This window comes from Mytilus californianus, unplaced genomic scaffold (genome assembly GCF_021869535.1).
Source record: "Mytilus californianus isolate M0D057914Y unplaced genomic scaffold, xbMytCali1.0.p SCAF_7, whole genome shotgun sequence".
In the NCBI taxonomy this organism is placed as follows: Eukaryota; Metazoa; Mollusca; class Bivalvia; order Mytilida; family Mytilidae; genus Mytilus; species Mytilus californianus.
In genome coordinates, this window is record NW_026262723.1 from 92,055,242 (window position 1) to 92,068,728 (window position 13,487).

Below are 13,487 nucleotides of genomic sequence, written 5' to 3' on the forward strand. Positions count from 1 at the left end.
CTTAGACCACTTTCATTCTGTGTGAGAAACCTATGCTGTGTCAAATATTTAATTACAATCCAAATTCAGTGCTGTATCAAGCTTGAATGTTGTGTCCATACTTGCCCCAACTGTTCAGGGTTCGACCTCTGCGGTTGTATCAAGCTACGCCCCAGCGGAGCATTTTATTAAAATTGGAGTTATCTTCCTTTGTCCATGATTATAGTTGAATCAACTACAATCAATGCTTTATACAATGCAATGTTTAATTTTGACTTCCACTGATAAAACACATCAAGTTGAATTTGGGTAGTGTCACTTTAACCATTATTGAGTTATGCCCCTTTATAAATCGAGAGATTGCAAAATTTTTAGTTTCCATTCTATAACTTAAGTTTGCCCCAACCAAACATTATGAAACCTATACACAATATTCATTACCACAAAACTAAGATCAAGTACAAATTTTTTGTTTCCGTTTTCTAACTTTAGTTTGCCTCAACCAAATGTTATGAAACTTATACACAATGCTTATTACTACATAATACAGATTAAGTACGAAATTTGGTGGCGACACTTTAACCATTCTTGAGTTATGTCCCTTTATAAACATAAAAATTGCTGAATTTTTCGTTTCCGTTCTCTAACTTTAGTTTGTCTCAACCAAATGTTATAAAACTTATACACAACCGTTCAAGAGTTATGCATGTTAACAAATAGAAAAAATGCTGAATTTTTAGTTTCTGTTCTCTACTTAAGTTAGCCTCAACCAAATGTTATGAGACTTACACACAATGCTTATTACCACAAAACTCAGATCAAGTTCAAATTTGGGTAGCGTCACTTTTACTGTTCTTCAGTTATGTCCCTTTATAACTATATGATATGCAAGCGGGGGCATCATATGTGTCCACATGTGGACACTATCCACATTTATTTTAAAAGGGTTCATATTTTTTTTTCAAAATTTTCAAAATTTCAAATTTTATAAAAGTTTCAAGAAGAAATCTTCAATTGCACAGTATTGCACATTAAATTTGTAAGATCTTTGACCACATTTATTTTGTGTAAGAAACCTGTATTATGTAAAAAAAATTTGATCACAATCCAAATTCAGACAGTATCAAGCTTGAATATTGTGTCCAAATTTGCCCCAACTGTTCAGGGTTCGACCACTGCGGTCGTATCAGGTTGCGCTCAGCAAAGCATTTTATTGAAATAGTTAAGATTCATTCATTCATTGCAGGAGAACAAAACAAAACAAAAATGTTAAAAATGTTATATTAAATATGTTGTTTTTTTTTTCCAGTTCATTTAAATTGTTCTTAGAATTAGAGCCACAGCTTAGAGATATTATACACAAATTTTATGAATCTAGTTATGCACAGTGTTTACGACTTTTAACTGAAATAAAGGTAAGCAAAATTATTTATTTTTATTTACTTGGATAATGAGCTGCATACTGCATGCTGGTTTTAATTCTATCAACTGCCAACACCTCTATAATGGAAGGGGGTGGTTGATACACTGCTAAGTCAAACCATAGATATAAGATTGGTATTTCTGCTCTGTTGATAAGCAAACATCATTTAATTAATAAAAGTAAGAGAAAAGATTGGTTGACTAGAAGTCAGAATAATATGTCCATATAGGGGGACTCACAAGTTAGCAAATTGGAAAGTCTTACTTAGTGAACATGGTGAACCAGTTCTTGTATAAAGCTATAAATAAACTTTTATGACGTTACCATGTTATAGAAGCAAAAATGCATGAATCAATTGCTGTTGTAAGAAAAGATTCATCCATCATGATTATTCTGTTATAATTGCTGTTCTAAATATTGATTTTAAAAAATGCTCATTTTAATAATTAAAGTATTGCCCTTTTAATTTCAACATTTGCATTTAACCACCAAAATTACTTACAGATATATTGCTGTGTCAACAGTTTATTTGTTATACCAATAGCTTTGCTGAAGATTGAAGAGGGTGATCCCCATGTTAGTTATATATTTCATATTTAGTCCTCCAATTCTTGGCTTGATAAATCGTAAACATAGTTTTCAAAAGCAGGACATTGAAGGATGCCATACTGATAAAATACTATGTTTTTTTTGTGTTTTGTTTTGCAGGATACGTTACTACTAGATATGTACCTAGCATCCCATGTGAATACACTGTACACACAGATACGAAACAGAGCTTTATGTCAGGTAGGACATAATATAGATTCTGTCATGATATACCCTTGATTGTAAGAGGTGATATAATAATAATAATGATAATAATTCTTTATTATACCCCCACGCAACGAGTTGCGGAGGGTATAATGTTTTTGACCATTCCGTCTGTCCGTCCGTCCGTCCGTCCGTCAGTCCGTCAGTCCTATTTCTTGTCATCGCAACTCCTCTCAAACCACACAACAGAATTTCACGAAACCTTTTTAGATAATAAGGACATACTATGTAGTTATGCATATTGACAGGAAATTACGATTCAATTTTTGTCGAGCCTGCGACTTTTGTCGCAGAAAGCTCGACATAGGGATAGTGATCCGGCGGCGGCGGCGTTAGCTAACTTCTTAAAAGCTTTATATTTTAGAAGGTGGAAGGTCTGGATGCTTCATACTTTATATATGGATGCCTCATGTTACGAAGTTTCCGTCAGTCACATGTCCAATGTCCTTGACCTCATTTTCATGGTTCAGTGACTACTTGAAAAAAAAGTTCAGATTTTTTGTAATGTTAGATTCTCTCTTATTATAAGTAATAGGATAATTATATTTGGTATGTGCGTACCTTGCAAGGTCCTCATGCCCGTCAGACAGTTTTCACTTGACCTCAACCTCATTTCATGGATCAGTGAACAAGGTTAAGTTTTGGTGGTCAAGTCCATATCTCAGATACTATAAGCAATAGGTCTTGTATATTCGGTGTATGGAAGGACTGTAAGGTGTACATGTCCAACTGGCAGGTGTCATCTGACCTTGACCTCATTTTCATGGTTCAGTGGTTATAGTTAAGTTTTTGTGTTTTGGTCTGTTTTTCTTATACTGTATGCCATAGGACTACTTTATTTGGTGTATGGAATGATTGTAAGGTGTACATGTCTAGCGGGCAGGTGTCATCTGACCTTGACCTTATTTTCATGGTTCAGTGGTCAAAGTTAAGTTTTTGAGTTTTGGTCTTTTTTTCTAATACTATATGCAATAGTTCAACTGTATTTGGTATGTGCGTACCTTGCAAGGTCCTCATGCCCGTCAGACAGTTTTCACTTGACCTCGACCTCATTTTATGGATCAGTGAACAAGGTTAAGTTTTGGTGGTCAAGTCCATATCTCAGATACTATAAGCAATAGGTCTTGTATATTCGGTGTATGGAAGGACTGTAAGGTGTACATGTCCAACTGGCAGGTGTCATCTGACCTTGACCTCATTTTCATGGTTCAGTGGTTATAGTTAAGTTTTTGTGTTTTGGTCTGTTTTTCTTATACTGTATGCCATAGGTCTACTTTATTTGGTGTATGGAATGATTGTAAGGTGTACATGTCTAGCGGGCAGGTGTCATCTGACCTTGACCTTATTTTCATGGTTCAGTGGTCAAAGTTAAGTTTTTGAGTTTTGGTCTTTTTTTCTAATACTATATGCAATAGTTCAACTATATTTGGTATGTGCGTACCTTGCAAGGTCCTCATGCCCGTCAGACAGTTTTCACTTGACCTCGACCTCATTTTATGGATCAGTGAACAAGGTTAAGTTTTGGTGGTCAAGTCCATATCTCAGATACTATAAGCAATAGGTCTTGTATATTCGGTGTATGGAAGGACTGTAAGGTGTACATGTCCAACTGGCAGGTGTCATCTGACCTTGACCTCATTTTCATGGTTCAGTGGTTATAGTTAAGTTTTTGTGTTTTGGTCTGTTTTTCTTATACTGTATGCAATAGGTCTACTATATTTGGTGTATGGAATGATTGTAAGGTGTACATGTCTAGCAGGCAGGTGTCATCTGACCATGACCTCATTTTCATGGTTCAGTGGTCAAAGTTAAGTTTTTTGAGTTTTGGTCTTTGTTTCTAATACTATGTGCAATAGTTCAACTATATTTGGTGTATGGAAATATTTTATGATCTATTTGGCAGTCACGCAGGTTTTATTTGACCTTGACCTCATTTTCAAGGTTCATTGCTCAGTGTTAAGTTTTTGTGTTTTGGTCTGTTTTTCTTAAACTATAAGCAATAGGTCAACTATATTTGTTGTATGGAAGAATTGTTAGCTGTACATGCCTGCCTAGCATGGTTCATCTGACCTTGACCTCATTTTCATGGTTCATTGGTCAATGTTTAGTTTACTTGGTTAATGTTAAGTTTATGTGACAGTTGTAATAAAGCTTTATATTTAGGACTATCAACATAATATCAATGATTAGTAAAGAAGGCGAGACATTTTAGCGTGTGCACTCTTGTTTTTCTAGGAGTTATGCCCCTTTGAACTTATTTGCCCAATATACTACTGCAACCTTTTGTCATCGCAACTCCTCTCAAACCACACAACAGAATTTCATGAAACCTTTTCAGATAATAAGGACATACTATGTAGTTATGCATATTGACAGGAAATTACGATTCAATTTTTTTTCTAGGAGTTACGCCCCTTTGAACTTATTTGCCCAATATACTACTGCAACCTTTTGTCATCGCAACTCCTCTCAAACCACACAACAGAATTTCATGAAACCTTTTCAGATAATAAGGACATACAATGTAGTTATGCATATTGACAGGAAATTACGATTCAATTTTTTTTCCAGGAGTTACGCCCCTTTGAACTTATTTGCCCAATATACTACTGCAACCTTTTGTCATCGCAACTCCTCTCAAACCACACTACAGAATTTCATGAAACCTTTTCAGATAATAAGGACATACTATGTAGATGTGCATATTTACAGGAAATTATGATTCAATTTTTTTTTTTCTGATACAATTTTTTTTTCTTACACTTATTTTATTTCTCCAATGACAATTTAGGGACGTGGGGTATGTGAGCGCGCTCACTAAGTTTCTTTCATTTAAAGAGGGTTACACAGTAAGCTATGAACTTATCTTCCCTGAGGCCCTCAATAAGGTGAAATAAGACATAAGAATAGAATCTAAATTGCAAAAGTTACATTTATTATTTGAAGCATAGTGCATGCATATGTAAAGTGAACAAATATCCTGATAAACAGACCAAATAGTAAAACTTGTTTCTCTGTTAAATGTTTAAGATGACGATTTTAATACTTCCTGCTTTGGACCTCAATAATTTTAAAGGAATCCCACTTACGAAAAAAATTTCGATGAAAGACTTTATTATTATTTGATATTTGAAAAATAGAATGATATTTGGTATATACACTTAAGAAAATATTCCAAATATATAACCTTTATACAACAACACAACAATTGAAGCACACTCAATTGTCTGCAATAATAAACGTAGCTTACACCAATTGGAGAGCATAAGAAACTAAATGACAATGGTTATGAAAATAGATTGAAAATCTTTTCCAAAACAAAACACCAAAACAATAACATTAAAGACACAAAACAAATACAACAAAGAGAACACAGGATTACTGGTATATGAGTTCTACCATTCCCTTCAAAGGTCAGTTATTGTTCCACATTGATGAATTCAATTACTAAGATTATGTTAGCCTATCCAATCATCTAAAAGATTCACAAGACAAAAGATGTAGAAATGATTTAAATGATCTAAATTAAGAGAATCATTTAAAGGAAAATACTTAACAAAATATTAATTAATGTAGAAAGTGCAGTTGAATTATGTAACTGTTGATAGTGTTATTATTAAAAATCCAAGTATTATTAAAATTATAGAAAAGTAAATTATTTAGTAATAATTATTATGACTTTCATTTATTTTCAGTATTTTAGTCCATATTTATCAGCTGACATGAGGAAGATGGCAGAGGCATTCAATACAACTATTACTGATTTAGAAGATGAATTGATGCAATTAATATTAGATGGTCAGATAAATGCTAGGATAGATTCACATAATAAAGTAAGTCTGACTTGTGATGCCAGGTTAATACTTAAGATAGAGAAGTCTAACTTGTGATGACAGGTTTATGCTTAGATAAGAGTCACATAATAAGGTAAGTCTAACTTGTGATGACAGGTTAATACTTAGATAGAGAAGTCTAACTTGTGATGACAGGTTAATACTTGGATAGAGAAGTCTAACTGGTGATGGCAAGTTATTGCGAACCAAATGAAACTTTTCAACAGAGTCATTTCCTCTTGGTCAAGGTATTCAAACTTTTGTCAGTTCTATTGTCCCATTGAATAAATACAATAATATTGTTCTATGTGTAGTTTATAAACTGGGACCTTTAAATTTCTTCTAAGAGAAATCCATCTCTCATTGATTAATTTGCCTGAATACAAAAATTACAATGTTTTAAATTAAGGCCTTCTTAAGTGTATTGTATAACTAAACAAACACAAATAAAAATACAAATTTCAAATATTCGCCTTTGAGCATTCCTGATGAAGGGAAATCCAGAGAAATGCATGAGACTATTATTTTAATCAAGTCTCACTAATGCAATTTAATGAGGTAAATGTTAGGATATTGATTATATAATCATCTTAAGGTTTGTCACAATGATCTATGTTATTGCCCCTTTTGTTGGCAGATCTGAATTTTCAAGAACATTAGAAAAAAACAGAGTTTGAAAAACAACATGCCTTTAATATATAGGTTTTATACATGAATTAAATATGGGTAAGTTTTAATGATAATGTTTAGAGTTTGGAGGTATATTTTGTGTAAAAAAATGTACTTTACTTAAATAGAGTATGTGTTAATCATTGATTTGAATTTGATTTTAGATTCTATATGCCAAAGATACTGATCAGCGAAGTAGTACATTCGAAAAGTCTTTAGCTATGGGTAAAGAATATCAACGAAGAACAAAGGTATTAATTCTATTAGTTACGGCAAAGCAGTATTGAATGTTCCGCTTTGGCTAAATTCAAAAAGGAGTTGGTTGGGGGAAATTTATTGAATTGGTTAAGGTAAAATTAACTTATTGCATTTTTAATTTAAAGCAAACACTTCTCATTGTAAAAACAAAATAAATCAGTTGAAAAAAGCATATTTGACTGTAAGTCATTAAAATTAAGCTAATAGCAGATATTTGATCTGACACTCCAGAAGGAAAGTGAGAAGGATTTGTCCAACATTTTGTTCTATTCAGTAGTCAATATCAGAACTTTGATTCCTGACCAATACAAACTCAAGACTTTAAATTGTTATTTGCTGCTTGTCTGCTTAGCACACAGCACTTAGGAGTTCTAACAAAGACTGGTTGGCTTAGACTCAGAAATGTAAATATACATATATTTTGTGATAGGGTTGTATGTCTATATGTTGACTGACCTAGCTTATTCAAGATCTGTGTTAGTTTGTTGGACTGGTTCAAAGCATGATATATTGATATGACATCATGATTCATCCTGACTATATAAAATAAGAAGATGTGGTTTGATTGCCAATGAGACAACTCTCCACAAGACACTAAATAACATAGAAATTAACAACTAAAGGTTACTGTACAGCCTTCAACAATGAGCAAAATCCATACAGCATAGTCAGCTATAAAAGGCCCCAAAATGACATATGTAAAACAATTCAAACGACAACCACTGAATTACAGGCTCCTGACTTGGGACAGGAACATACAGAATGTGGCGAGGTTAGACTAGTTTGAAGGCCCCAGAAATGAAATATTTGTCACAGGATATTTTTACAAAGCAATTAGGGTTTTGTTTTAATCAGGACCATTTTTCAGTCTCTTTGTACTCCAAAAATTTGTAATTCTGTTATAGATGCTTTAAACTTTTTGAGTTCTATATATATCTAAAGTGCCTTGAACTGATTACTACAGATAGATGTTATAACATAGGAAATTTTCATGACAGTTCTTATTATAAAAGTTGAATGTGACAAGCTGGGTTTTTACAATGGGCTGAAATAGGAACAAGTTTTTACATTTTTATGCCCCCGCCGTAGCGAAGAGGGCATTAAGTTTTACCCTTGTCCGTCTGTACCTGTACGTACGTGCGTCCCAAAATTGGTTTCCGTTCTCTAAATTTAGTTTGCCTAAACCAAATGTTATGAAACCTATACACAATGTTTATTACCACAAAACACAGATCAAGTTTGAATTTTGGTGGCGTCACTTTTACCGTTCTATAGTTATGCCCCTTTACAAATGGAAAAATTGCTGAATTTTTCGTTTCTGTTCTTAAACTTTAGTTTGCCTCAACCAAATGTTATGAAACTTATGCACAATGCTTATTACCACAAAACACAGATCAAGTTTTAATTCTGGTGGCATCACTTTTACCGTTCTAGAGTTATGCCCCTTTACAAATGGAAAAATTGCTGAATTTTTCGTTTCCATTTTCCAACTTTAGTTTGCCTCAACCAAATGTTATGAAACTTATACAGAATGCTTATTACCACAAAACACAAATCAAGTTTATTTTGGTGGCGTCACTTTTACCGTTCTAGAGTTATGCCTCTTTACAAATGGAAAAATTCCTGAAATATTTGTTTCTGTTCTCTAACTTTAGTTTGCCTCAACCAAATGTTATGAAACTTATGCACAATGCTTATTACCACAAAACTCAGATCAAGTACAAATTTGGGTAGCGTCTTTTTTACAGTTCTTGAGTTATATCCCTTTATAACGTTATATGCAAGCGGGGGCATCATCCGTGTCGACACATTCCCCATTTATTTTCTCAAATTTTCTTTTGTGTCTTCACTATGAAAGTTGATGCCTTGAAAAGGTTTATTTTTATTTATTATTTTCTATGGCCTTATACACAAGTTTCAACTCTCTTACTGGTACACTTGATATTAGTTAGTTTGGCTTTATACAAAACTTTTAATTGTCTTACTGCTTCATGCTATACATGAAAGATTGTTACCCAAATTTCTGTCTTTACAAAGCATCCGTAACAGTGATTCGTTCAGTTTCTATACTTCTTAGTTCCAGTCTCTTGTATAGCACTTATTGTAAGTTGAATACAGCAGTTTGACTGAAAACCAATAATAATTGATCTGATTAGTTACACAGACAAGGCATTTCTCCGAGTTAAATTTTGTTTTGATTAAGTTAGTTTATGCATTGCCATAAGTATTGTATGTTTTAGGATGTACTTTCACTTTGTGAATTGTTCATATTAAAAAAAAGGATTGTAGGATATACATTTAAGTGAGAAAGCAAACCAACAAGAAAATATAACAAAACATAAACAAAAGACATTACAGATGTCATTTTGACTAGTGTCATCTGTTTTTGGATGTATTATATCAAGTGAATCATGTCAAACTTTTATGATCTGGTTTTTGGGGTAACCCTTATGGTACTGAATTGGTATCTTTAACTTCCCAAGGTTTATCACTACCCCTGAAAGTTCAAACAAAATAGTGCAGTGAATTGATCATTCTTTATATCCTATCCAGTCAATGTCATGCAATTTGTTAATGATATGTTATACTTAGATATTAAAGTTACAATATGATGCATATTTGAATCACCATACTTATAAAAAATTACATACTATGAATCTGTTTTAAAAATAGGTTAAACTACAAACAAAGGAAGATAACTCCAACTCAAATTTATAATTTGCCTTTGCTAACTACAATTCCATGTTTTATTTTAATTTCCCAAAATTGCAAAATGAAAGCAATCTTTATCCTTCAGTGCTCACAAGCACTCAAAAGCACTTTGATTATTCTCATTTTTAGAAGTAATGAGAGGCCAAATAAGTTTAGTCTGTAAAATTTCAATAAGGTATTCTTGCTACTTTTTCCTAGGTTTTATTTTGTCCAGTGATTTGTGTCAAGGACAATTTATCAGTTGCATATGGACATCAAGTGATGCTGATACACTGTATTTCTGTTTTAATTTTTTTTCAGGCTTTGATTTTACGATCAGCTATACTGAAAAACCAGGTTCATGTTAAAGTAAGTACAACTATACAATGCTGAGCAGTTAGAAAGTTGAGTGAAATGATGGAAAGCTGACAGAAAGTACAGTTTTGCTAATTTTCTTTTGTCTTTTATACTATTTTACATTACAAACACAACTCACAAATATTTACAGTTTGTCTTTCCAATTAGCAATTGGGCTTCAAATTGTTTTGTGTTGTGCAAAACTGCTAAAATTGTCAACATAGAATCATTTTGAGATCTTGTCATTAATATTTAGATATGAGCCAAGGCTTTACCCAAAAACATATTTTGCTACAAAACATCTTAATGTGTGTAATATATCTTTTTAGATAAGGCATTGTCTCGTATATATTTTGACCAAACACTAAATGTATAATGGCCATTTTAGGTCAAATATGTCAACATCTACATGTTTATTTTGTCATAGTGACATCACAGGTGACAATCTGCACTAAAATGTCCAGATTACATGGGCCTGTTCATTTATCATTAAAATTAACATAGTTTTGAAAGGCTTGAATAATTAGACTTTTTTTGCAACTTCAGGTGCCAAATAATTGCCTTTATCATACCTCATCCTTTAAAAAGAAGTCAGTAACACGCTGGATAAATATGCTTAGTCACTAGAGTTTCAAATTTGTTCTCACAAATTTTGGAGCAGGCCATAACCCCGTATTTTGCATAAAGATTTCTTTTAAGAAACACATAGTAACAACCATTTTCTATGTTCAAAGAAGTTTTTTTTCTGCAGAATGTGATGTACAGTTTGATAGTAATCAGTTTAAATTAAGATTAAATGCACATTTAGGTGCAAACCTATGATGAATCATAAATAATGTTGACATGAATTTTGACTCAAATGATATCCTACTTTCCTGAAAAGCTTTGAGAACATGTGCATCAAAAAGGTAAATTGTTGTCCTACAATATGAAAATCAGTTACCACATCACCCAGCATATGTATATAGAAGTAGAAGACTGGGGTCATATGAGATGCAGATTTTTTTGAATAATTATATATCAACAACTTTACAGATTTTTTTAATTCAGAGTCCGCCCAGAGATGGAGGCCAAGGTGGAGAGATGTCAATAGCACCAGGTTCAGCATCCTCTGCAAGAAATTGAGAAATGTGTCAAATAAATGTTTCTGTGATAAACATTGGACTCAGGACCATGTGATTGCTACAGTGCTACCACCGTAAAGGGGGATAATTAAGTGCTAGCTTTAGCTTCCGAGAGATTCCGTGATGAGTGATCATTAAAACATGTTACTGATTTCACATGTTGTCATTGTATGGTTAATGAATCATGTTCTGTACTCAGAAAATCCTAATAAATTCTTAATTTTATGTAGTGCCATTTATTTTAGCATCAATTTAAGGTATCTTCATAAAATTGTCAGATTTGTACCCCATTTTATATTAGATAAGCACAAGAAATAATAGTCTGTATTTCTTTTACTGTCCATACCCAGAAACCTTTTTAATACTTAAAGTCAAATTTGCTTAAAATCTATTTCAGACTAAAATTTGTATTGTCTATTAAACCTAATCTGTCACAAATTTTTTGTTGAAACTGAAAGGACAGTTTTGTATGAAGAATAGACCATTACAAACTCGCAGAAGGATGATTGATTTTTTAGCCTTATCAATTGTTATCACATTTTCCTTTTTTTTCAGCATAGACACAGTTCATAAAAAATCAGTAAAATGTAATGAATTCCACATTAATCAGTTTTGTTTTATAAATCTGAATGAGAATGTAGGAAAGTTTATGTAATGGATATTTGCAACTGAACCAGTAAAAGGTTTTTAGATATTCACAGTAATTGAGACATTTAATAAATCTAATTAGTTATTGTAATGCAACACTCCTTCTGCTTTTGCAAGTTTATTTTCTGTTCTAGTGATTTTCTATTTATGTATAACATCCTATGAAAAAGGTATAGTTTAGGAAAAACAAACCTGGATTTTTCAAAGACATGTGTCATGTTAGCCATATACTTTACCAGAAAATAAAATGGCCAAGTAAAAACAGATAAGAGAAATACCTTTATGAAATTCAAAATTTCAACATAACGATTAAGATTTATCTGATATTCCAGTTTTGGACAAACATGACTACTGTAAAAGCAGAAATTTTTGTGGAGGATATAATTTCGTTTATTTCGTGGAAAGAATATATCCACGAAATTAAAACCCCCTCGAAAATTTAACCTAAATATAAGATCACTTCCAAATACTGGAAACCACGAAATTAAATCCCCATGAAATCTTATATAGAGACAAAACCACGAAATTTTGACCCCACAAAAAATTAATGTTTCTACAGTATTTAGATTTATCTGATATTCTAGTTTTGGACAAACATGACTATTTAGATTTATCTGATATTCTAGTTTTGGACAAACATGACTATTTAGATTTATCTGATATTCTAGTTTTGGAAAAACATGACTATTTAGATTTATCTGATATTCCAGTTTTGGACAAACATGACTATTTAGATTTATCTGATATTCTAGTTTTGGACAAACATGACTATTAAGATTTATCTAATATTCCAGTTTTGGACAAACATGACTTTAGATTTATCTGATATTCTAGTTTTGGAAAAACATGACTTTAGATTTATCTGATATTCCAGTTTTGGACATTGCTTCAGGCAGAAGGATTGTTGTATTGTAGAATGCCAAATTTGGAAACTTTCAAGTTTCAATTATTTTAGTTATGAATTTTATCTCTTATGTATGTCAATCTTATACAAGACTGAATTTAAGAGGTTTAAGTTAAATAAAGATATAATTTGTGTAAGATTATTATTTCATTACTCAGTCAACTGTCAAAGCTGTATCGACACATACAGATCACCTTTGTTGTCTTGTGTCGTCTGATCATACTCTGCTAATCATCAAGTCTTTGAAAAAGGCTTTCACAGAATTCCACCAAACTACCTCAATTCATGAAAAATTAAATTGTGCAACTGCTATATTAATTTTTGATCTGAATGATTTTTGGTGTTTCTCATTCCTAAACATGAACTTTACCAATTTTGTAGGCAAAACAAGTCTTGCTTTTAAGAGACACACATTTGTTCAAAATCAATTTAAGGATGTTCGCCTGTCATGTTTTTGGAATTTTTGTCAGATTTCAGAATCCTCTGGTTTATCCATTTGAATGCCTTAAAAAATTTTGCACACTAACCCCCAGTTTTCTTTTTATAAATCTTTTACATATATAATTATAAGCCATATGTAAAAGTCTTATAAAATCTTTTTTATTTTTTAATAGTTTTTGAGAACTTAAACTTGTCAAAATTTCAATGGCTAATATCTCGAAAACAAGCACATGGACCTATATTTTTTTTTCTCGCTCTTTTGGTTCCTTTATTAATCCCCCATCAATATATACTGGTGTTATGAAAAGCTAGTTATTTTGAAACTGAGTAGCGAATTTCCTTAAGTC

At 32.2% G+C, this 13,487-nt stretch overlaps 1 protein-coding gene across 2 annotated transcripts in view; it reads left to right on the forward strand.

Annotated features, from left to right (window-relative positions):
- Nucleotides 1–12,836, forward strand: part of LOC127708688 (COP9 signalosome complex subunit 1-like) — a 38,585-nt gene extending 25,749 nt beyond the window's left edge. Inside the window, exons 8-13 of one of the 2 annotated variants that reach the window (XM_052213801.1) lie at nt 1,289–1,394; nt 2,111–2,191; nt 5,911–6,048; nt 6,882–6,968; nt 9,988–10,035; nt 11,059–12,836. In XM_052213801.1, coding sequence (XP_052069761.1) covers nt 1,289–1,394; nt 2,111–2,191; nt 5,911–6,048; nt 6,882–6,968; nt 9,988–10,035; nt 11,059–11,148 — 550 coding nt within the window. In that variant the 3' untranslated portion in view covers nt 11,149–12,836. The remainder of the gene's footprint in view (nt 1–1,288; nt 1,395–2,110; nt 2,192–5,910; nt 6,049–6,881; nt 6,969–9,987; nt 10,036–11,058) is intronic. The other variant, XM_052213802.1, reaches the window with a different exon arrangement.
- The last annotated feature ends 651 nt before the right edge of the window (nt 12,837–13,487 follow it).